Genomic DNA, 24,501 nt, shown 5'->3' with positions numbered 1-24,501 from the left:
CTCACCGCAGCAGAATAAAAAGCTGACGTATGATCCAAGAGGCAAATACACACAAATTGTGTTATACTGGATAACAAAGTCTCCAGCTGATTTAACCAGTGCATCCTAGCATGGGCGAGCACAGGTGAAGGGCAGCATGGGTTACGCCGCTTTGCAGAGTTCTTTCTAGGAAGGGGAGAAAAGCCAAGTGATACTTCACATCTTTGCCATTTATTTGAAGGCAGGCCGGCAAAATTCCATTGCCCCAGCTAAGTTATTTAATGGGCAACTGGTTACCACAGTGCATCTGGGACTGAGCCTTGGTGCAGCCCAGAGGCACATGACTGGAATCTCCATTTTCTTTATGTTTTTGTTCCTATACCTCTGTTAACCTTAAATATGCACACATCTCACCCAGTATCGCAGGAACCAGTACAGCTCTAACCACCACAGATCTCACTTTAATGCATAACCTCCACAACGACCCCGCGGAGGATGCAGACGCTCTTGTCTCTTATTTTGTAGGTGAGAAAGAGAAGCCCTGCTTCACCCAGTAGCTGCTGGCAGATCAGAACTGGACCCAAATTTGTTCGACGACTGAATTATCGTTCCTCAACTCATGCTATTAGATGTCAGGGTCTTTAAGAAAATGAGCGATATTTAACCTCTCTGTGGTTATTATTACAAATCTCACGTATTTCTGGGCTTGGGGCAAATGAGCATTTCCCTTTTTCTTCACTATGGGGCCACGTGGCTTAAATCAGTGAACTTCTACAATCCAGTGGACACCCAGTACCTCTGGGCCAGTCTGCGTAGTACTTACAGGATGAAAACTGATACTTCAAAACAGTTACTAGCACTTTATTTTATTTGTGCTGTGAGCTTTTGGAACAAAAGCTTTAGTAAACAGAGCTCTAGAAAATTCAGCTCTCATGCAATGCAGTTGGAAGTTTAAATAGTTGTCAAAAAAGCCTGAAGAGAAGCCCCACGAGGGTTTTTTGGGGCAGGTTTTTTTGCTGTGTACACGTAGATGACCCCACTCTGATGAGTGGGCATGTTGGCAGATTTATTATTTTGCAAGTAACGGCAGTTTTAGACTTTCCAAGATGAGTCACTGAATCCAGCCCTGTGCAACTGCTGGCACAAAGCACATTTAGGAATGAGTAGTAAACTCTGGCAGATTTAATATCCAAGACACCAGGAAGAGATTTTTGATCAAAGTCTTTAACTTCATTGCTTATTTTCATATCAACCTGTAGAGACTCTGGAACTGGGATAGGTGAAATTTTCTGCGCTGACCATTCTCCTGCAAGCAGAAGCTGTAGCCCTGTACAGATGCCGACAGGCACATCCTAATTTATAGGGGTAAACAGGCTTGCTTTCGTCCTTGATGCAAGGAAGTGAAGGACCGGCCCTCTGTGGAGATGGAGTTAGGATTGTACAAAAGTCTGGGTGAGGAAATGGTAACAAGACATGGCTTAAGAGTTAGGAGGAGAGCTACGGGTTAGGATTTACTGGTCAGGCCAGGCTTGAAGAATGAAAGTGAGTCTGGGGTCTGAAATGGATGCAGAAGCCATTCAGATTACAGTGCAGGGTTTGGGAAGTTCAGCAGAAGAAATTGGTGCTTTGCCCCGGCCAGGACAAAACCTCCTCCTCCATTTCCAGTTCTGAAAACAATTTGTAATCATCCTTCAAATCCCACTCAAGGATCTCTCTGTTCCAGTGCCCGGATTAGTCAATAAACCAGCGAAAACAAAAGGCTAGTTTCCTTAGTAAGATATTAAAATGAAAAAACCCAACCCCAAACTCAGTTACACCCAGTCCTCTTAGCAAAATTAAGAGACATTTATACACATGGCAACCCTCACACTGACAGTGGTAGCCATCAATGGTGCCACAGCAAAATCTGCCTGACTGATCAGGAAAATGATGTAAGCTTAGATAGCACCAAGCCAAGCCGCTTGTTCCAGCTTTCAACATAAATACCGAGAGGCACCATAACATGAGAGGGCTCTACAAACCACCAAACTACCTAGCCCGGAAAGACTTGCTGCAGCTGGCGTGCCTGGGTGCCATGCCAGAGCACCACGGACTCTGCATGCCAAGTCTTTCTTCTGCTTGTCACCCAGGGCTGGGGCTGTGCAAGGGACTCGGCACCCAGCCCTGATAAACGGGCAGAATTTGAGAACTACCTGCTAGAAACGCTATGAAATTTAGGAGCGAATTAAAATGACGCTTTAAAATTCTGCACAATTAGACAAATCGTCTCTGTTTCATCTCCCTGGTCAATACGGAGGAGGGCATGCTCCAGTCACTTCTTGGCACCAGAGTGCTGTAAGCACAGGGACAGACAACAGAAGGTGCGAGGGATGTCCTCACGCATGGGGCTTTGTCCTCACTAGGTAGGCTTGGCTGATTGCTTAGCATTGCTCTTCCCTTTGCCATCTCAGAAGATTACATCAAAATATGAGAGAAGATGGAAGATGCCAGTGAAACAAAACAATTCATCAGGACAGGAGGTTTCAGCATCTTACCACAAAAGTACGTGACTGCGTAAAAGTAACACAAAAAAAAAAAAAAAAAAAAAAATCACACCCACCACACAACATCCTCCCCACCAGAAACCCCAAACAAAAACCCCCGAACAATGCACAGACACACAGCAGGACACAACAATATGAATGAGAAAATTGGACACTTACTTCACTGAGGAAGGCTGTAGCACTTACTTGATTAATTTCATTAGTTAGTTGGGACAGGATTGTCACTCCTATGATGCAGTGCTCTACACTATCCTGAGGAAGGAAAGGGGGACAGGGAAAGCAGTTAGCAGCGCCAGGATGTTTTCATTAAGCTTCACCGTCACTCAAAGACCTTTCTGCTTGGAAGATTTCTAGACCTTGCTTGTCTAGAAATGCTAAATCTTTTTAGTATTGTGACGGGAAAAAAGCCCAGGAGCAATACCAAGCAGAGAATTTAAAATGTGCTTTTAAAGTACTTGCTGTTGTTAGCAACTCAAAGGGTTCTAAAGCGTCCAGTAACATGAGCTAATAAAAATAGGCACCTATTATTTAACAGTTTAATCAACATTTTTGTGTTGTGCCCTAACTCTGAAAAGATTTATTTAGATTTAAATCGGTCTGTTTCATTTTCGCAGAGGCTGTGGTAAAACGTGCGGACGTATCTGCAACGTTAGGATGAGTTTTAAAGTTGCCAGGTGAAAACTCTGGGAAATAAACTGCCCCCCCTCCGGCCCCGTCCTCCATTTTAAACTACAGACCTTGAACACCACGAGTAGCAGCTGACCAAGCTTCTCCACGCCGCCGCCCCACAACTCTCCTGCCAAGAGGGACAGGCTATCTCCCAGTGAAGGGAGCCCATTCTTCACCGCCCATCCAGCTTCTGGCTGCACTCGAGACGGCCAACAAGGGGCCAATTGTGAAATGAGTCTGTCACAGATACCTCCTCACTAGAAACGGTAATCCATTTATCAAACGATGGAAGACAAACAACCTGTGCTGTTCCTTTGCCCCAGTTTCTGTTCTGTAACTAATAAATGATGTTTCCTTTCCTAGCTCCACCTTGCTTTACCACTTTCTGCACAAACTGCTCTGATCTCAAAGACCGAACTCCTCTGCAATGGAGAAATTCAAGCATATTTAGGCTCGGGACCGCGGCCACGTCTTTACGAGCCATCTCCTGACAACGCTCTCAATATTTACATGATAATATTCAGACAGAAGCCACTGGAAAACCTTGCTGAACCAGGTCTTTAAAACAGCACAGCCTCCTGTATGCTTTAGCAGCCAGCACAGGTAACTTGAGCGAACGGGAACAGACCATCTCAAACCGAACACAGCAAGTAAACAGGCGCACCATTTAATTAGGCTCCTGATTAAAAAGCATACATTCCCCACGTCGTGAGCTGGGAGAGTGGGGAATCTACCTCTGATCATTTCAGCTGAGAGCACCTGCGAACTATTTGGAACACAGTTAGCAGCCCAGAAAGGAACAGGATCTTTAAATTACTTAACGCCTTCTAGATCCTACTTCATCTGTAAATGCCTAAAATAATAATAGTTAGCCTGTTTCCTGAATGCCCACACTCTACCACTCCAGAATTAAAGCCTTGTACGCATTGCATCTCCTTTTCCAAACCGGGAAGAATTTCTAGTCCTTTTCATCTCTTCTACCTGTTTTCCTCTAACTTTTGATTTTGAGACAAATTCCGGTATCCACAGTGTTACAGGATTTACTGATCTCTCTGGGAGGAAGTTTCAGTTTGGCAACAGCTGCTGATAAAAACACAACTTTCTACCAAATTCAGTCTTTTGCGTTAGGAATGAAACCCTATAGGGTGGGGACAGCACCTACATTTATGAAACAACAGTCAGGACTTCTACAGAAAATTACCAATAACGTTTGTGAAACACACTAGTTTTAAGCTACATTTTGTTATGGTAACTCAGCTAAATATCAGACCTGACTCCCATGGATCTATCACCCTTGCAGTGAATGAAAGCAAGTCAAGCACGGCACTCATTTCCCTCACAGACAGTAAGCTCATGTGTACCATTTTGCACTAATCAGCACGGTGTATTTAAACTTGTGAGCTTGAAGGAAGAATTTTACAACTGGAAGGCTAAAAGATGTGTCTTACCATTCAATGTTATTGGTGGCAGCTTCCATAAATAAATCCCTGCCCCACCAAACTTCAAATGATAAAATCTGACCTGTCAGCTGCTTAGCCTTGGTAGTCACTACTCCATCAACAGATGCACAGATGAAAGACTGGACAGAGGATACTAAGGTGCAAAACAATAACTGAAAACTCATGGACTTTCAAATCCCACAAGGCGTGCATTCATCTTACAAAAAAATCTGACCTGTAAAAACCTTGTGACATCCGTGATCACGTTCCTGAAGACATATTCATCCTTCTGACAGTCAAACCAGCCCAACTTTGTGATCCTGGCATATAACTGGATCAGTGCTTGTGTGACAAATGTTGCCAACTTCGGCCTAGTGGCAAGGTAGTTGAGCACATAGTTCCCTGAAACACAGAGAAGAGGTGAAGCTGTAGACAACAACTCTGCAGATGGAACTGAGATGGTAACACCAAAAGGAAAAAGCATCGTTTTGAAAGCTGTTTAAAAAAAAAAAAAAAAAAAAAATCAGCACAGTAGTGGGTTAGATACAAATGTTGACCTTTGAGTTGTGCCTTTAATAGACTAAAGCTGTGGAACAGACCTGGAAAGTGGTTAGAGACAGGCGAGAGCTCCTCCCCACCAGCCTACCTCGTTCTGTATTATCAGAGTAAGTCCAATCCTCGGTAAGCACACGTAAGTAGCAAGAAAAGCTGAAACTATTTCATAGAATCATAGAAGCCCTTTAAGATCATCGAGTCCAACCTTTAACCTAACCCTGCCATCCCACCACTAAACCATGTCCCTAAGCACCTCATCTCTCCTTCTTTTAAATCCCTCCAGGGATGGGGACTCGACCACCTCCCTGGGCAGCCCATTCCAGAGCCTGACAGCCCTTTCAGTGAAGAAGACCTTTCCTTGGGGATGACCATATACCACATAATTTGTAAAAAAGAAAGCAGACTGAATGGCATTCAGACTCCTTCCTCGGAGGAAAGGAAGTATCAGCTGTTCTCCAGGAAAGAGCGCTGTGACAGACTGACTGCCCCCTTAGGAAATACTCTAAATGATATTTCAGAGGCCAATAAAGGATCTTCAGTTTTGAAAGCATCTCCTCAGAAGAGGCAAGCACCATGCCTATCTTCTACTCCAAAAGAGATTTATCAAGCGCAACTGGCTTATTCACAAGACCACAGAGTTGTCATTCCCTTCCATCCAGAAAAATTCTGTGTATTTAGCCTTGAGCTGTTAGCTGAGGATACAGGTGAAGATGCCATCTACGAGAAATGTGTCTTTGCCTTTTGGGCATCCTATACTTTAGGATGCCCTAACTATGAAGCACAGCAGCTGGCAGAAAACCTCCCCCCCTGTGGATGAAAGTCCACATGACAAACATTCACATTCGTTTGGTTACAAAAATTAAGCCTTGTACTTACGAATATCTATTCGCTGTTCCAACGGTAAAGGGTTGTTTGTGCGTGACACGAGTTTTGTAAGGCATGTAGCTGCCAATAACTGGGAGTAGGATGACTGTAAAGAAAAAGAAAAACAAAACCAAAACACAAACAGAAGTTTACCACTCACTTCAGAAGATCAAGCAGCAATGCTGGATTGCAAGCTAGCTGCTCTCTGGAAATTTGAGTTTAAAGCATTAATTGGTAAGTCTAAATATGTAGCATTTATTCTATGTTTTTATAGGCACTAAAGGAAACCAGATACTTGAAGAAAGCGTTTAGGAAAGAAAGGAAAAGATTTTAAGGACAGAAGACAACAGAACCACCACTGAAGGCAGGAGTAAAACTGCAAACATAGCCAAACTGCATGAAGTTACCTTAACCGCCGTGCCTGAAAGAGACAATGAGCCCTCTGAGCCGTACAGTACACGTTACTATACATTGAGAAGCTCTTACAACTTCCACTTGATCACCAAATACAGGTTAAAATAGATTTCTCAGAGAACAGCACACAGGCCACCAAACTGTAAATCTAAGTCAGGGACACAAATGATGACATTCAGACACAAACGATGGCATTTGACCACCTAAAACCCCCGGCTGCACCTGATTCCATAAATTACAGCCAGAGAAGTGAGAAGCATTTTGCATGCCAATTTCTGTAATATTTAGCACTGTAGAAAGCTTAGTATCCAAGATGCAGGAAACCTATTTATTCCAATATTCTCAAGGACAGTCGGGTATAAATTGAGTCAGATCCCAGACTGAACAAAAAAAAACCCCACAACCCTCTGGCAAGGGTCAGAGAGGCAATGGATCACACGCAGAGAATGGAACGGGGCTTTCAGAACTTTCCTTAACAAAAAAAATAATTTGTCCTCAGGTAAAGCAGTTCTAGTTCTCGCCAGAAGAGCTTCAAATCAGCTTGTTTTGAACTCAGTGGACTTCAAATGTAACTAAAAGTTAAATAATTTGCTTTGTGTAAGTTTGCTAAGCCTGTTAAGTGTCATTCTTCTCCTCCTCCCTTCACCACCTCCTCCTCCTCCTGGAGGATTCACTCTTTACAACAGGCTGTCTAATGTTTCCTATTTTTGTGAACAAGGCTCCAATCGGATAGATATGAAAGCGGGATGCACATTCTGCCAAAAGTCAAATCTTGCAAGATCATGTGGCAAAGCCATTTTAAACGTTATTTGTGCTGATACAAAGTAAAAAGCAAATGGCCACTTAAAGACAAGAAAGCTAAAGAAGTCAGGCAGGATTTACTGCTGGCGTATTTCACATCCTTTCTGTAACACTAATTCTAAAGCACATGATCTAATTTTCCCTGTTTTAAACTGCTGGATTATTAAGACAACACCATAGCAGGGGCAATTTTCCAAGGAAACATTCCAAGAAGAAACACTGCTGGTTTTATCCCCTATGTGCACACACCATTTTCTCCCCAAAGCCCATAGAGGCGGCAGCGGTTCCCACAGCCTATGCAATACCACTGCCATAATAATGTTTTCAACTTAAAGCTTGACATGTCTGGGTGGTAGCCTGCAAAGAATGCAGCAAGGCCCACAAGACATGAGAATTGACAACCGATTGTAGTAAGCGCTGCAGCAGCGTAATTAGCCATCAGAGCCAATGCTTTTTTTGGCATAGGCTGCCCACAAATTGAGATACACGAGAGCATACTGGGCACGGAATATAAACGCTGCGTACCAGACCTTGGGGCTATTTCCCTTATCAATGCCCAAAATAGCAAGACACGTTTTGGACAATTATATTGTTTTACATACACTCCCTCTTTCTAGAAGCAGCTGGCACTTGCTCAGGCAGTCTGGACTGTTGGTGAACTCAACCAAGGCTTTCTCTGCCTGCAGCCGTGTCGCAGTGTCTGTGGTCTCATACAGCTGCTTGCACAGGTTCTCTAGCTGGGCTAGGCTCTGGAACACAGGAAAAGAAATCAGTTAGAAACAAAAGGTTTCACAGTTTAGTTAGGCAGCAGTTTAGCCCAGGTTATACGTACATATACATACACACAAATAGCACTTTACTGTTTGTGCAAAGGAAAACGCTCAGCTTGGAGTTTGCTCTTCCGTCGACTAAATGCATTTAACTTACTCAATTACCTGTACAGAAATTTCCTCTTACACCTGACAAAGTACCACGCTGCCTCCTCACTTTCACCTTTTTTACCTGAACTTGGGCACGCACTCCCAGGGTCAGGGCTCACCCAGCCCAAACGCACCACCCTGTGCGGCTGATGAGGTCTGGAAAACCCCTTACATGGGCAATAATCCCGACCTGCCCATTTGAAATAGCAAAAAACATTCTCACATCTGGCTTTGGTGTTATACAGCATCAGTTCCCTCACAAACTTGGTTTATATTCCCTTTACAGGGCACCGTAACAGACTTCAGAACCCCGGGATGCTGGAAGGATCTCACGTTCCATCTTCGACACTACACACACCAAAAATACCTAAAGCAGAGTAAGAGCAAATGAAGAATGGGATGGATGCCTCTGAGCGGCGTCTCTGTGAACGCGTCTGAAGGGAAATAAAACTACCAGGCAGATTCTGTGTGCTCAAACAACTGGAAAATATTTGCCATAAACTGTGATGCAGGCAGATGGTTTCCCCCAGTGAAATCTGAGGTGTCCTAGTTAAAAAGGGGCTTCACAGATGGATATAAATATTCGCGCAGGTTCTTGCTGCTAGGTTCATAAAGCAGGTATTTTCAGCTGCTTTAGGGCTACATTCTGGGTTTCCAGGGGTAAATCATTACCAAGCATACCGTAACTTTTGTGCATTTGTAAGAAGGAGGATAGCATCAGTTGCCTAACTTGATTTTGGAGGAGAGATTGTTATGCAAAAGGCGAGTTACCGACAGGGTCAGCCGACGGATCCACGCACCGCATCAGCGCACAGCCGAACGCTTTCTTATACACAAGCACAGCGATTCCACGCCAAAAGCACACAGGAGTTTTTGATGCTCTGCTGCTGAGATGATCATCGGATAAGACAGCGTTAGAAGAAACACAGAGAGGGACCCTCTGCAAAAACTCTCTTCCCTCGTACCCTAGGCCAGAGCTGATTTTTTTTTTTTTAATTAACAACCTCGCGGAAGATGTTCCTCTGATATCTTCACTACGTTAGAGAAATTAGAGAGCTTTGCCAAGTGCCAGAGAGTGGTTCAACATAGAGTTTTCTTTTTGAGAAAGCCAAAACTTAAGGCTTTAGACAGCCAAAATCCTCAAAACCCTAAGATGAATATAAACCGTCATTAACCATAAACCATTATAAACCATATTAACCACAGCTACCTGTCATTTCTCATCACAAATCCACTTGCAGTCATTTAAAATCAGTTGGCAAGGTCTACATGCTGGAAGGTGCCTGTTTATGGGCATCATCTCTGATTCAAGGACAAAATACCGTTTCCTCCAAAGCTCCAAAATCCTTGCGACCATTTATCAATTTGAAAAAGCTTCCATGACCCCTCGGTCCACGTCTGTATGATGGACTGAATCCTTGGGAAGTGGCTCAGCTTGGCTCCACCACCCCGGCAGGACGGCGATGAATTGCAGTGGTCCCACACTGATCCAGAGAGAATGGTTTACAATTTTGGGGGGGGGAAAAAAAAAAAAAGGGAAAAATACCCTTGGTTTTTTTTTTTATTTTTTTTTCCTTAAGTTTGACATTACCATGCATTAATTCTTTGAGAAGCTTGGGAATGGGGATTTCCTACAGTCAGCTTCCTTCACACCTCCAAGAAACGTGGATTCCCTGCAACTCTTCGGGACTCGGTGGCAATAACTGCGGCTCCTTTTGTGCGACACTGGCCATGACAAAACACCCTTGTTTGTGCACAGTGCGTGATCCGTGCCAGGCTTCTTGCAGATCATGGGTGGTTAACTCCCTCGGAGCCAGAGGAAGCACACGACCTCTGGGATTCAAATGAAACAACTCCAAAAAGCCAACCACACCGACCGAACAGCCTGGCTGCAGCACACGAGGTCACCGTTAAATGCCCTGTTAATGACACTGCAATCAAAGAACGGTTTTCCCGTAAAAAAAAAAAGAAAAATAAAATCACACAGGTGGAAAAGCTAGTCCAAATTATCCAGGAGTGTGAATCTGGCAACTCAATGGGGAATAAAAGCGCGCTCTATTCATGTTAGAGTAAGCCAAGCATCCACACCAAGTTTCAAACCTCTGTCATTGCGCAGTGTCAGCTGCCCCGAGTGCCCCTGCCCAATCCTCAGGTTAAACCTGGCTCAATACTTCTTCCTCACGGTAGCCCCTGACACGCAGCTGCAGAGGGGCTGCGGGATGGAGAGGATTTTGGGGCACAGTACCAGAGCCTACGATGGCAACTCCGAGGCAAAGCTGATGTCCAGACCTGGGAGTTTTCATCCGTTATTTCAAGTTTGTGAATGGTCATTTTATTTTTTTAATGCGTACAAGAAAAAAAAAAAATCATGATAAGCTGTAATCCAACCAAATTTCTCTGATGAAAAAACTTTATGCATAATTTTTAGGATTGTCTCGCCAATAAATTTCTTTCCTCCTCTCGTGCCCTGCCTTGGTTATCTGTCACGCAGATGGGCAGAGCAGCTGAGCTGCCCTGATACCACATTCCAGGTTTGCGACGTTAAGTTTTCACCACATTTTAATATTACCATGATGGGGGCAGCGAAGTTCCCCTCCTCTCTGCCAACGGGGTCAAAATCAGGCTAGCTTTGCTCCAGCACCCAGCTTCCAAAGTCAGAGACATTCAGGTGCTGCGGGGATTATTTCACTACAGACACTGGGCAACACCTACTCTTTCAACCAAGATAAAAAAAAAAAAACCAAACCCCACATATAGCGTAACGATTATGCAGGGCAAGAGCTCTGCATACTCAAGATAAGGCCTAAAGCACGAGACGGCAGAGTATTTGGAAGAGGGAGGCACTCTGGCATCCCGCTAGCTCTGCACGCGTGGGCTGCGCTACAGGACGGAGAGGTATGTGGCCGGTGAGCCGAGAAGAAAAATACGGCTCAAAGCACAATGCCAACTAACCAAAACTCATGTTCATCGCTCCTTTGAGAATAAACGGCTCCAAAAACTCTTTGGAAAAAGAAGAAATGGGTTCTTTGCATCTAGGGAAGGCAAGGAGGCGTCGATGAGGGCTTGGGGTGGCAGGGAGTCGATGGGGACTCGGCGAGGTGGGGCGGCAGTTGGGATGGCATTTTAGGAGGAGAACTGCTGAGTCACGGGAGACAGCCCCGAGTGCCAAACACCTCCTCCCTCGCCAGCTCCCAGCCTTCCCAATCGCTCTTACCTGCTCCTTGCACGACGGCACTGAGGTCCCAGGATTTTTCTACACGTACCACATTCTATTAACACATACTAATACGCCCAAAATACTTTATGCAGTGGCAAAACAACCCCTACATGGCCCAATTTCTCTCATACATCCCCCTCCGAAGGCTACATGACAGCCTGGATCACTGGTCACCTCCCAGCTAGGTGTATGTGGTGTCTTAAATGCATACTGAAGAGTCTGAAGTGCCGCTGAATCATTCAGGTATCAGCCGCTCGACTCCAAGCTCGGCATAGGCGACCATCACTTCACTTTTCCTCCTATGAGCACACACATTTTTTTTCCCCTCCAAAGCCAAGACCCAAACGATGCTGATGCTTTTCAATGAAGCGTAGCAATTAATGCCTATTAACAGAAATCCGCATCCCATCTCAGTGTTCTTCTAAATCCAGCTTCCAGCCATGACATCTCACTAGGACAATACATACAAGCCTTAAACAATTTTTTTGCAAGCAGAAATTGAGTAAGTTTGTGTCCCTAGGGAAAAAAAAAACCCAGACCAATACCAGATTTTTGATCCATGTCCCCAAACTGAAGTTGAGCCCTACGCTGCAAAGCACCAGAGGATAACGCAACGCACCCCATACTGACTCCAACACCGCCGTTTTGTACGCAGAAGAAGGGTTTTTCAACAAGAGAAATGTATATTTATCAGAAACCAGCAAACTTGACAAATGATTAGCAAAGCTTCCACTCCCTCCCCAACAGCAGCAAGCTCCAAGGGAAGTTTTGCTGCAGACCAACATCCTACGGTGAGTCGGGGGGCTGCTTTCCACTGGAGCCCCGCGTGGAGTGAGGCTCTCTCCAGCGCAGGCTGCACAGGAATTGCCAATCCATCAGCCTCACAGGAACTTTGTCATCACGTTACTGCTTATTTCTTTAATAATATCAGAACACTGGGAAGAAACGAGTTTTCCTTTGTATACGGCACCCCCTTGGTACAATCTCAGCCTCAGATGTTTGTCCACCGAGAGCAGCTATGAAGCTCAAAACATGGGGAAAAAAAACCCCAACCTATCAATCTCATTTATACTACAAGCTACAAATAAAACTCGTCACTGTTCAGTGTTTTCCCCATGGTGAAGATAAACAATGTGTGATCATCTTTAAAATGATAAATACTACAAGGAAAGTAACAGCTACCTAAAAGGAGTCCCTGGGGGATGGCTGTGGAATTGATCCTATATTACACGGTTGCTTAAGCAACGCTCTTTTACATCCAAGGGCTGCAGTAAGCTCTAGGCAGGTTTAGTTCAATAGAGTTTGACTTCGCCACGCTGACAGTTCCCATTTCAGCAAATTGAGGAAACACACACTGTGCTCAGCGTACTCAAGATGGCAGAGCCAGAAAGTAAGCAGGAGCGTACACAGCCAGCCCCGATCTCTCAGGGGAGGGGAGGGGGGAGCAGGCGAGCAATAACCCCACAGATTCAGACATCTAAAATGGAGTATTTGGCTTAACAAGATCAATCCAAACTTTCCTGCTGCCTGGTGGTTCTTACCCTGAAGGATGCGCGTTGCTGTAAATCCTCCAGGCACACATTGTTTCCAAGACATTCCTTCCTCCTGCCTTATGGCTACCGACTCCCTGAGCCAGAGATCCTGCAGCATGTTTAAGACAGTTATTTTTGTCCTGAGCACATTCATCCATTTTAATATCCCCCAACCAATTCCCCCATATGTTATAATCAAAGTCAGGCTTCGCAAGCGCTGGACAACTGCAGGGCAGGCAATGAGATGCTTACGTCCTTGCTCATCATGAGCATGCAACAGGCCGAAGAAGTTACCCGTGTTCCTCCAGGACGTGGCACCACGGCGGTGGGAAGAGTCCATCATCTGTATTTCCTTTTGCTTGAACACCTTATGTCTACGGAATATCGATTTCTGGGTTTGCCAGCAAACATGCACACCCCTAGCACACGTGGTGTTAAAGCAAGTACCGGGAGATGTGGTGCTCCCTTCTCTTAATGCAGCACCCGAAACCTTGCCTTCAGTACCGGGCATCGGAGCCGCACAGCACGTGTCAGCTTCTGCTCTTCAAAGCTGTGGACATTAGCTGGCTTTCCTCAATCGCTCGCCAACTTTACAGCAAAACGGGGAGGACGAAGACGCAGCGTGCAGCCAGGGCTCCGAAACGCTGCGTTTTTAGCAAATGCAACCATGCAATGAAGATGCACGGCAGCAGTCAAAGGGCCCTGGTGTTTTAAGTGACTAAGGCTCAGAGAATGCCTCAGGTCATTTGATGAATGTCAGGTATTTCAACCAAAAATAAGAAAGCTTTTAAGCCGAACGAAGCAACTGCCAGGGACCAGGATGAGGCACTTGGTAAGCACTCATAGCTGTAAACATCAAGGTCTTGCAGCTCATCACCCTCATTTGTTAAGAGAATCTGAACAACAGATTGCCCATTTCCATTTACCCTACTAATAACAGCAAAAGCAAACCTACCTTCACCCTTCCAGCACATCTCCGAATTATTTATTGCAGTAGTATTTTCAGGCATCTCCCTGCATCTCTTGGGGAATCAATAAAGAGCTCTCATTTCTTTCTCCAAGACGAATGGTCTTCAAGCCCAGATGGAACAGGGCTGCCTTCAGGATTCAGCCCTGCCATTTTTCTGCGCAAGGCTTTAGAGCGGCTCCATGCACCACCCCACAGAAAACACTTCAAATTAACAGCAACACCTCCCATAACCTAGTACTGACAACACAGACCCTCGTGTGTTACACAGGGCAATTTCTATCCCAAAGAGCTTAAAGAGGAGGAACATGAGACCTTTAGTGAGTGGTGAAACCGTTGAGGAACTCGGCAGTTGGGTGCAAATAAATACCAGTGCATAATTCAATCAAGGCTTAGCTCTGTAAGGACCGCCGTTCATTTAGCTACCTCCTAAGAAATGAGGGAAAAGATACTGCCTGGCTTTCTAACACAGTGCATGTCTTAAGAGAACAGTCCTAGGCTGATTATACCTCGGAGGCCAGTGGCAGCAAGAACACATCGAGGCCTAAAATCTCCAAAAGAAACCTCTACGTTTCTGCATCATCAGGACTCCCAGATGCCAGCAGAATCCATGTGCGTGTACCAACAGCCACGAAATCAATTATAAAGAGGTTTGACAATGCGTCAGATTTATTTTTTTTTAAACAATGAAACAGATGCAGTGAAAATGGGAAGCATCCCTGCTTTCAGTGCCGGCCAGCTGGAAGTGCTTATTTCACCTTGACCGTGTTCTGGGTTTGCACTTCATTCCTGCAGCACCGAGTCTGACACAATGCACAACTTGAACTGCTTAATTGGAAGGTCTGAGTCCTCTGGAAAAACGGTCGCAGTTCTATTCTCTCCTCTGAACACTGCCTGTAATTCTGCGGTATTACTCACCTGAATGCATAATTCAGTTAGGAGGTTTGTTATAGAACAAACGGGAAAAGTAAAACAACGGAGAGATGCTGGCCTAAGGCACCCAGCTTCTGGAGTTGACAGGGATTAGACTCAGATTATTAGGTTACGGAGGAAAAAATGGACAGGCCGGGAAGATGCACATGGCTGTAAACCAAAGCAGCTATTTCTTGCATGGGAAGTCTGCCAGCCATACTTGAGGAAAGGTGAAGTTGAAAAAAACCCGACTTGTCTTGTTTAAAAAAAAAAAAAAAAAAAATTCTTTAAAAGTTATCTAATTTCTGGAACAACAAATCACGTCCCTATTTGAAGCAACTGCCTCTATACCACGACAGATTTCTACTAAACTTAAAGCAGCCGTTCCTGAGTTCAACCCCCACTGATGCTGTTGAAGCAGCAATGAGAGATCCCCGGCGACGTAACACCTAGGAATGGATGAATTACTGAATTCTACCCCAAGAAAGGGCTCTCTCCGGGTGGGAGGACTCGGCAGGCCCTAGGCAGGGACGGCAGCACAGTCAGCCTGGTAACTGCAGCAAGTGGGTGCCCCTCCACTTTTGAGGATAAAACCCTTGAGGCTGGAGCAGCACCAACACCTTTGCTACAACAACGGGAGAATGAGTCACTCCTGTTTCTCTTTACCTTTTTATTTATACGCCACAGCTCATAAACTGCTTCAGCAATCGCATGCTTCTAACCTCTCTTTTTCAGAACTGAACGTTCCTTGTGCATCTGAGGGCTTTTCATTTAGCAAAGGTTGGCCACTTCCTAATGAGCAGCGACCAGGAAATTAGGAAACAGCAAGTGCATCACACACACGCATGGGACCAGCTGAGTTCTGGCTACATGGAGATGGGAAATCTGCAAACATTTGGATGAGCTGAACCTCTCAAAAAGTCTTCTACCTGTGGGTAACAACTACAGAACAGGTTATAAAGAGAAAGGAGTCCTGCCGTGCAGATCAGTACTCCCCATTTCAGTAGCGTGGGGTCTGGGTTGGTACCAAGGTCGCTGCATTTCCTGCGGTAGGCAGAAATGTGTTTCATATTATTAACGGTACAACCCAGATACCTCTAGGGGTGAATACAGTCCAAGAGAACAGAATCAGCCTTTGGGTCTGAAGGATACCTCTGACACCCTAGATGGTTATGGTGGAAGGTGACAGCCTATGTTTTACATCTCAGAACTAGGAAATCAGGCAACAGGCACCACGGTTCTTTGCCTGAGCAGGTCTGTAAGGTACAAGGCAGATTCAAAGCACTGCCATGCGATGTGAGGAGCTGGAGCGATGGGACAAGGCTCTTCTCTAAATGGCACTGTAAGCACTGGGGGGGATTATTTTTTATTTGTTTAGGTAGCAGGATAACCCATGCAGGGCACCACTTCAGAGCATCACTCGAAACCCAGTAACACACCTTCTACTCTGCTGATGGTTTTAACCGAGTAATATTTTTTCCTTTGAACTCTAGGAAGAACAGCTCATTTACAAAATGATCTGAATGAACTGAAAATTGCTTTTGAGGTCACAGATCTCCCTGCTTGCTTTGCATTTGGTTAAGATGAGGGGAAAAAAAAAAATACTCTTCAGCATTGCCTCATGCCACCATATTCAGGACACGGAACAGAAGGTAAGGAGTCTCATGGCAGATACCAGAGCCTAGGGAGAAAAACTAAGGCAACTTGGGCAAGCTAACTGCAGCGAGGCAAGCTGGCTTTCGGATTTCTCAGTCTCACCTTCTCTAACAGAGGTAACAGACAATTTTCAGGGCACTGGCTTTGCAGAACCAGCCACCTCCAGGTGCAACAGTCGATACCACACATCACGGCACTGCGAGCAGCAAGCGTTTCACCCAAACAGGAATCAACTACCAAAACCTCAAAACTACCAACAACTCAAACCCAAGCCCCACACACCGACAGGTTTGCACCAGGCATACGGCATGTGAATTTGGCTAAGACACAAAGCTGTGCTCCAAGATGATGGCTCGGGAGAAACCAGGACCCTTCCAAATACCCTGAAAACTCCGGAGACACCTCCGATCGTATAAAATACTAAAGCTACTACAGGACTGCTCAAACTCACCATCCAGAAACAGCAAAATAACGTAAGCACTGAGTCGGCTACAGACATTATCAAGTGCTAGAAGAGAAACAGCAGAATTAGTATTTTCCAATACAACGTCCTTGGACTATAACTCCTGTAATCACTGTGTTCACAAACACTCTGAACTGGTGATACAAGGGCACAGAGCTCTCAAATGGGAATTCAACCAAAACACTTCGACGACAGAGCAATAACACCCCTGTCCAACTGGAATATAGTAAACAGAGAATAATTAAATCGGAATGATGGGCTGCGGAATAAGCCATGTGAAAAGTTGCGTTCAAGAACCACACACTACAGAAAATGTCACTGCAGGACAGACATAAATCCTCTGCTGATCTAGAGTTGTGAGTCCACAGGGTATACGGATGCAGAGCTCATTTTACCAGTGATAGGCAAAAAGTATGGAAAGGACTTAAAGATGCTCCTGAAGTGGAGGTATTTAGCAGAAAAATGGTGGCTATTCCTTTTATAAACTGATCTTACAACACAAAAAAACACATAGTCTGCTGATAACCCTGCTACAAGATAAAGTGCCCGAATGATACATTTCTCAACTGAGAAAAACCTTTCTGATGATCCTACCTAATCAGTGGTCAGGCTTGTTGGTCACTAGGCAGACGGACTGGAGCAAGAAGGCTTTCACGAGCTGCAGAAAATAGGACATCAGCTGGGACAGGAATTCTGACCCCTTCCTTGCATCCGCAGGAGTCCTCACTGCTGGGACCGCAACAGCCAAAAGGTGTTCAAACGTTCAGATTGCCCAGCTTTTGTGGATCTGACCTCCTCGGCCCCAGCAGATTCAGTTCCAGTAAATAGCTGAGGATCACTCTCCCCCTCCCGAGATATTCTCCCATCTCGAGAGACGTGGCTCCAAAGCTACAAACAAACCTGGGTGGGAGCAGGTTAAAGCCCGTTCTCCATTGCTGAGCTACAAGGCCAGAGCCTGTTTCAGCTATAAACAGAGATACGATGTTAACGAGCAGCGCAGAAACATCCATGAAATGCTTCACAACCTTTGTGCCTTATACATCATTTTAATATCCCTAGAACACGATGTTATTTTAAATCCTACAGTCGGAAGGAAAAACGGAATTATTAGTGCCAGATAGCCCGGGCCCTTCAGAGATCTCTACGGCTGCCCCACAGCCGTAAGGGTGCCAAAATACCGAGTCACCTTGCACTTGTGTGCCACGAGCATAAGGAAAGCAACAACAGCGATGGTGCGGATCAGTCAGCGCAATCTGAGACAAGTGTGGGTGCTGTGCCAACCAGGCATGGGACAAACCCAATATAAATTAAATAAAAAACACAAAAGAAAGCAATCGCTACTGACCCTACCTTCACTTCCTGCTGCCTGTACCAATACATACCTGTGATAGATTTTCTTTCTGACCTGCCAAAGTAGGGGAGAAATCTTCAATGTGTCCCCATTCCCACTTGGAAAAAAAGAAAAAAAAAATAAATCTGCTTTTACAGAATTCATCCAGTAAGGAGAAGTTCCCCATTACAAGAAATCAAATTAAGATACCATTCCAACTAGCAAAGTACTCGGCTGAAGGAGGCAGGTAAGGACACAGTCTGCCCGTGTGATTCTTGCAAACACCTCCTTGTTTGATTTTCTTGTTCTTGCGTTATTCATAAATTATACAAGAATACTGAACAGTATGTTAAAAGGAGAACTATAAACTTCAATTTAAAAAGTTCAGCTGGAAACCCACCATTACACTTTAAACTACCAAAATGCTGCCAGCAGAAAGTAGTGCTCTTGCACCATATATGCAGTTTGAATGATCCCAAGCGAGGGAAAAGGGGAGAAAGTTTGTTAAAAGACAAAACATGTTTTTCTCTTCTAGTGGTAAAACATAACTTTTTTTTGCTCTCAAGCTGGGTGTTGATTTACACGCAAGGTTCGTAGCAGGTAAGTCCTGCAGGCAACGTAATGTTTAACCAGGGCTCCTGCCCCAGGTACTGCAGCGCGATACCCAACCTGGCACGATGCTCTGCCCCGTGCCCACCTGCAGCACGGGCAAAACTGTGGAAGACGCAGCCAGACCAGCTAGAAACAACAGGAGAACACATTACACAGTGTGATCACTGGCCAATCGCACCCAAAATTAGTTTAATATCTCAAAAATAGTTCTTGTTCACAGCACTCAACTCTGGCCTGTTATTTTTCTGTTATTTTTCAGCCTGGAGAACTACTTCTGATTTCCAGAGCAGGACAAGAGGCAAAGGGAGAAGGAAGAGAAGGATCAGACTGCCAAAGCGCATTTACAATGGAGCTCTTGCATCACCCAACATTCAAAGTATGCCACCAGTAAGATGTCAAGCACCAGAGCGTAAAGCTGATCTTTTATCCTGACCACACCAGGGCAACGAGCTTCCCACTGGCAAACCATTACCGAGTTAGCAGGGATCACGAATAAACTTCATGTTTTGCCCTTAATGAGGAACAAAAGCAAAAATGTCAAGCTTCTGCTGAGATATTTTCTGGGTGGTTTAGCAACTATCCTCCAACAGTACCTTTTATTAGTTTGTTAGAACTAACACACACTCAAATTAACCAACAAGAACGCCACCATCGTCAACAACCTCGTGCAGGAGGCCGCACCAACCATCAGTTCCATGAGTGACAGATCCTTACGGGCTGGTCCGACTTTGAAGGAAATGAATTTAATGGAAACTATTCCCTTTAAGATATCCAAGTCTTATATTCCTCGCACAATCAAGAACAGGGAGAACCCAAAGCAAGCCAGAAAGGAGCTACCGCCCGCTAATTGCCCAGTCTCTGACTTGAGACTATCGGAGATAGGAAGGCTGTCAGCAGCACCTCATCATGTTAACACCTCGGTGTGTTCGACTCCTGCATTTCCAGAGGTTACACCAACCCAGCTTGACTGGAAAACTAAAAAATTTTTCAAGTGGTCTTTTCCAAGACCGCAAACCCACTGTGGAGCAAAAGCCAGCTGTGCCGAAGTCGGATGAGCAAAGAAATAAGAAAACCCTTCTGGCAAATCACAGCTGAAGATGCGCAGAGAGCTTCGCAGGGGCCAGCTGGTACCAGCATTGCTATCGCACAAAAGGCCAAAGATGCACCAGCGTAATTACATTGGGAAAAATGAGAGCAGCAACCTTGGACATAGATAACACTGGTTGCTCTTACAAAAAAACACCCTAGATTCTTGCAACTAAGCCGCACAACCGTATCACTGAAAAAACCTCGCAAACTATTCATAAATGCCTTCCTGAAACCACAGCTTAGAAGCAGGAAGGCAAATAAATAAATAAATAAATAAATAAATCACTTTTTTCCTGGCAATTTTAAGCAGTAAAAACATAACTTCTTGAACTTTGCTTTAGCAGGCCTGAGCCCTACAGACTCATAAAACACCACTGCACTGCCCAAAACCAAGGGCAAAGAGACATTACTAACGGTAATAAAGTTCTTGAGCTACAGAGCATTCGTTCTCTTAAAATGATTAAAATGAACAAATCCTCCTTAATTGTATTAGCGTTGGCTGCCTGAGGGAACATAGCTCGGTCGCTAGAAGAGGGAGAGGAGACCAGCTGCCTGGCAGCACGCTCGCAGCCCCGACCCGGCCGCCCCACTCCTCTCTGCCCTTCTTTTACCGTCGTAGCAGGCACCCAGCTCCCGCCGAGCTGAGCTTTGCCTTTCCCTTCTGTGATACAGAAGTTTTGAGATCTTCAGGTGAACTATTACAGATGGGATTGTAACCTGAACACAGCATAGCTCCAGCTCGCTGAATTCGGCGACAAAAAGCTCCCACAGGCTTCAACGAGGCCGGGATTTCCCCCCCAGCTCATCTCTCAGCAGGCTGCTAATGAGCGTGAAAACCTACAAGGAAGCCACCACGTTCTCCTTTCCCCGTCTGGGCTGCTTCAAAACACCATCGCCTGCAGGAGAGGCACAGCGGGCAGGGGCTGCTGCCAGTAGCCAGGGATCGGACACCTTACCTGCTACCTAAGGACGCTCCAGATGTCGGCTGGGGGACAAGGAATGTCCGCTGGCAGCGGAGTCCCCGGAGCCGAAAAGCAGCATCCACTTTTTTTATCCCCCCATCAAAGTTTGGCCGTAGAGATCTTGAGATACTGAACTACAACTCTGTACCTCCACTTCTCAGCTGAAATCCAACCCTGAACACCTTCTGCAGCTTTGGTGCTGAGCATCCAAACAACACACTTTAAAAAAAAAAGCGCATAACTTAAAAAAAGCCTGATTTGCAAAAGAAATGCTGCCAGCTCTATTTTTAGTCAAACCAGTGTTTCCCCCTCCCCAGGTCCAGAGCGCTCCCTTGGGCTATTCTGAGATAAACCCAAGTCCTTAATTAGAGCTTCCAGGGAGTCCAGTGACACAGGGAAGGTAAAAGCTTGAACTAAAACAAACAAAAAAGTATTCTAAGCAATTTGTAGTTGGACAGCAGGCTACATCGTGACTCTTTTACCAAGCGAGTGCAAGGTTACTGAGATATCAAATGGGAAACACGCACCTCAGTCTCCAGGGTTTCCTCTGGAGCAAGCTGAATGTTATGGATTTCTAGAGCCAAATTAGATTTTGTGTTTGAGCCAAAACAACGTCCTTTAGAATACAGAAACACACAAGGGGAAAAAAAAAAATTGGGGTCCTGTTAGAGACGGAGGAGGACTCGCACTAGGGAACAGTCATGAAAAAACAAGTCGTGTCCCCCTCAGTACATGAGTACGGCACAAAGGAGCCTCCAACCCCGGTGCAAAATCCCCGTGTCCTTCCTCACGCTCACCCGTGCAACCCATTTCTGTGCACTACCAACAGGCGGTGGATGTGACACAAGAATGCCCACCAAAACACACCTTCATATGATTTCCCCCCCCCCTCACTGAGCTTCCTCCACAACTGTACTGAGATGGAAAAAGTCGCTTCTGTCTGCAGCCAGGTGCATCTGGAGGCCCCGGCAGAACTCCCGAACCTGCACACACAACTGCTTCAAACACGGAAGTTTTCCAGCTTGGAGCAAAGCGCTGTCAGCTCATTTAACAGTTAAAAAGATGGAAAACTCAGTGCCAGTCTCCGAGATTTGAAACACCCGGTCCTGAACCTAAAATCAGACAGGGTGGAAGCGAAACAAGGGATGCAATTTCCTTTTTAGATGCCAGATTTCTGATTTTGCTATTACAAGTAGCCACCTCGGCACCTGTTTTCTTACCTCTCACTGGCCCAAATTTGTTTCAACTCGGAGTCAAGCTGCTGAGAACAGGCAATAATAAGCATAGAAGTGACAACAATTCTTAACCAGTGCAATGATTTTTTTAAAATTCAAGACAAATGAAACATTGAATACAGAAAGTCACAGAATTCATCATCATCCTACAACAAACGTTCCCCCCCTGGAACATTCACAGTCAGTAAGTGCATCCCATCTTAGGACAGCAGCATAGGAAACATCTAAGGGGCCAGGGAAGTGGAAGAAAAACAAAGATGACCTAAATCAGCTTCCAAGCGGGAGGAAAAAAAGGGAAAGGGGACTGATATTCACCCACAAAGCTAATTCTAACGACATCCTCACTGCTTCCCTCTGTCTCTACTACAAGCAAGTGTACGGGATGCTCACAAGACCTGGAACAGACAAAAATATTAATTCAAAGCGAGGTCGTATGAGCTTTCTGAGAAGTGGAAAAGTTGGTGTAGAGCAATTCACTTTAAGACCGTAGGACTTCTTTTCAGCCACATGAAATCATCTGATTCTCTCTGCTCCTGTATCAGTATCACTGCATCCTTTGTTTCCAGGCACTGAACAGGCCTGAAGAGCTGCTCAACGGGAAGGCACCGCAGTCAGCTTTGACTACACAATTCCCACCAACAAAACTGGTGGGCTCACTCACAATTTGCATAATGTCTCTTTTTTAAAGCCGAGAACACGGTATTCTCCTTCATTACGGCCTTAGGAGTTTGTCTTCATCCTTACTGGTGCTCCATACTGTAAAGTAAATAACTTCAGCACAGATGCAGGCTATAAAAAGTGGTTTTGTGCTTCACCACGTATTAGCACACCAAGTACAACTCCCGAAAGTCCCACTGTGAACCTGTAACACCCAACCCAAAGCAGCAGCAAGCCTTTGCTAACCCGCTAAACTCTGCACGCCTTTTGACAGCCAGCATTTATTTGCAAATCCCTGTTCCCATTAAAACAGGACCAACTCCCACAGCATGCGCCATAAAACCAACTCTCTCCATTATTCACATGGATAGTCACCATCTCCCCGCGACGCTGGATAACTCAACAGCCGTTCTGTTAAATGAATGTTTGATGGGGGAGCCTCCGCAACCTAGCTCAGATCTGGTGCCCAAAAGACTGGTGTGGAAAGGCCTCTCACCAAAAATTTAATCTATTACGAAAACCCACTGCTTCCTCCAGCCGCAAAAATCCACAGGCAGTTCTGAAGGGAACCTCGCACTCTCCTTTCTGAAGGAAAGCTCCTCAGAGCTCCCACGCTTCACGCCTTTACCTGGAGCAGAGAGGGGAAAAAACCAAACCAACCAGGCAATAACAAGCAAGCAAACCCCATCCAGATACAGCACCTTACAATCTTGTTTGCTATATTTGCCCTGTACAGGAACTGCACCAAGCTGCAGGTGCCTTAACCATATTTGCAAATCAGTTTTCCTCCGAGTGGAACATCTTCCAAGTCTCTGACGTTAAACTTTAACTAACCAAGTTGAACGCAGCCACTGCAACCCCGTTCTTACGGCTCAAACTTCCAATTTGCTCAATTCAATATTTAACAAAGAAACGCAGGGTACGAAGCACAGTTTTAAAGCAACAAGAGCAGTTGTTTCACCCGCCTTCAGCGTCATATCGCGGGCTCGCCAGCTAAGTTTGAAACATAGGGCTCGACTCGCGGCAAACAAATTCAGAGTTTCTTCAGTGAATTCAGAGCCTGTGAATTGTTTAATAATGCAGTAATTCCTCTCCTCCCCTGAGATTACCCAAGAGAGGTTTGCCAGCAACCTTGCCAGACAACCTGCGAGCTGCACGGCTCTGTTCTGAGTTAATAAACTGCTCACCCTTGTGGTTCACAAGGGTATCATGTGAAGAATATATTTATTTAAAAGTTGCATAGATAATATGTAACTACCAGTGTCGTTACCGCGTAGCCAGTCTTTTGGACACCATGCAAATCCTGCGCAAGTTTGGCTAAAATATTATGCAAAAAATCTAAACCTCACCGTTACCCCAGCGGTACCTATTTTTAAATTTTCTGTCAGCAACAGCACCGACTCTTCCGAGGGTTTTCCATCCTACCGCGCAAGCCTGACTTGGTTAAAGCCACCGTCACGTTTGGTTTTGCCTCCCGGCTCCCGTCCACGGCAGCAACGCGCCTTTATCCACGCAGGGTTTTGTTTTTAACGCCAAGCAAAACAGTTTACCTAAAGGCCAAGTCTCCCTGGCAGCTGGAAAATAAAACAAACAGGGCTGGGAAAAGGAAGGATGCAGAGCCCAGAGCTGGGGCGAGGGAGGGCGGCTGCAGGGACCAGGCTCCCGCAAAGGCACCGGGAATTGGG

General features: G+C 45.4%; 1 protein-coding gene across 2 annotated transcripts in view; it reads right to left on the bottom strand.

Moving 5' to 3' along the window:
• The window catches only part of XPO7 (exportin 7), a 34,645-nt gene extending 24,337 nt beyond the window's left edge, over positions 1-10,308 (bottom strand). The window contains exons 1-5 of one of the 2 annotated variants that reach the window (XM_035896047.1): positions 10,285-10,308; positions 7,867-8,013; positions 6,062-6,155; positions 4,866-5,032; positions 2,682-2,774 (exon numbers count right to left, since the gene is read on the bottom strand). In XM_035896047.1, coding sequence (XP_035751940.1) covers positions 2,682-2,774; positions 4,866-5,032; positions 6,062-6,155; positions 7,867-8,013; positions 10,285-10,293 — 510 coding nt within the window. In that variant the 5' untranslated portion in view covers positions 10,294-10,308. The remainder of the gene's footprint in view (positions 1-2,681; positions 2,775-4,865; positions 5,033-6,061; positions 6,156-7,866; positions 8,014-10,284) is intronic. The other variant, XM_009640560.2, reaches the window with a different exon arrangement.
• Between the last annotated feature and the right edge of the window lie 14,193 nt (positions 10,309-24,501).

The sequence above is a fragment of the Egretta garzetta genome, unplaced genomic scaffold (genome assembly GCF_000687185.1).
Source record: "Egretta garzetta isolate BGI_Z169 unplaced genomic scaffold, ASM68718v1 scaffold296, whole genome shotgun sequence".
Taxonomy (NCBI): domain Eukaryota; kingdom Metazoa; phylum Chordata; class Aves; order Pelecaniformes; family Ardeidae; genus Egretta; species Egretta garzetta.
This window is presented reverse-complemented; position numbering and strand designations above follow the sequence as displayed.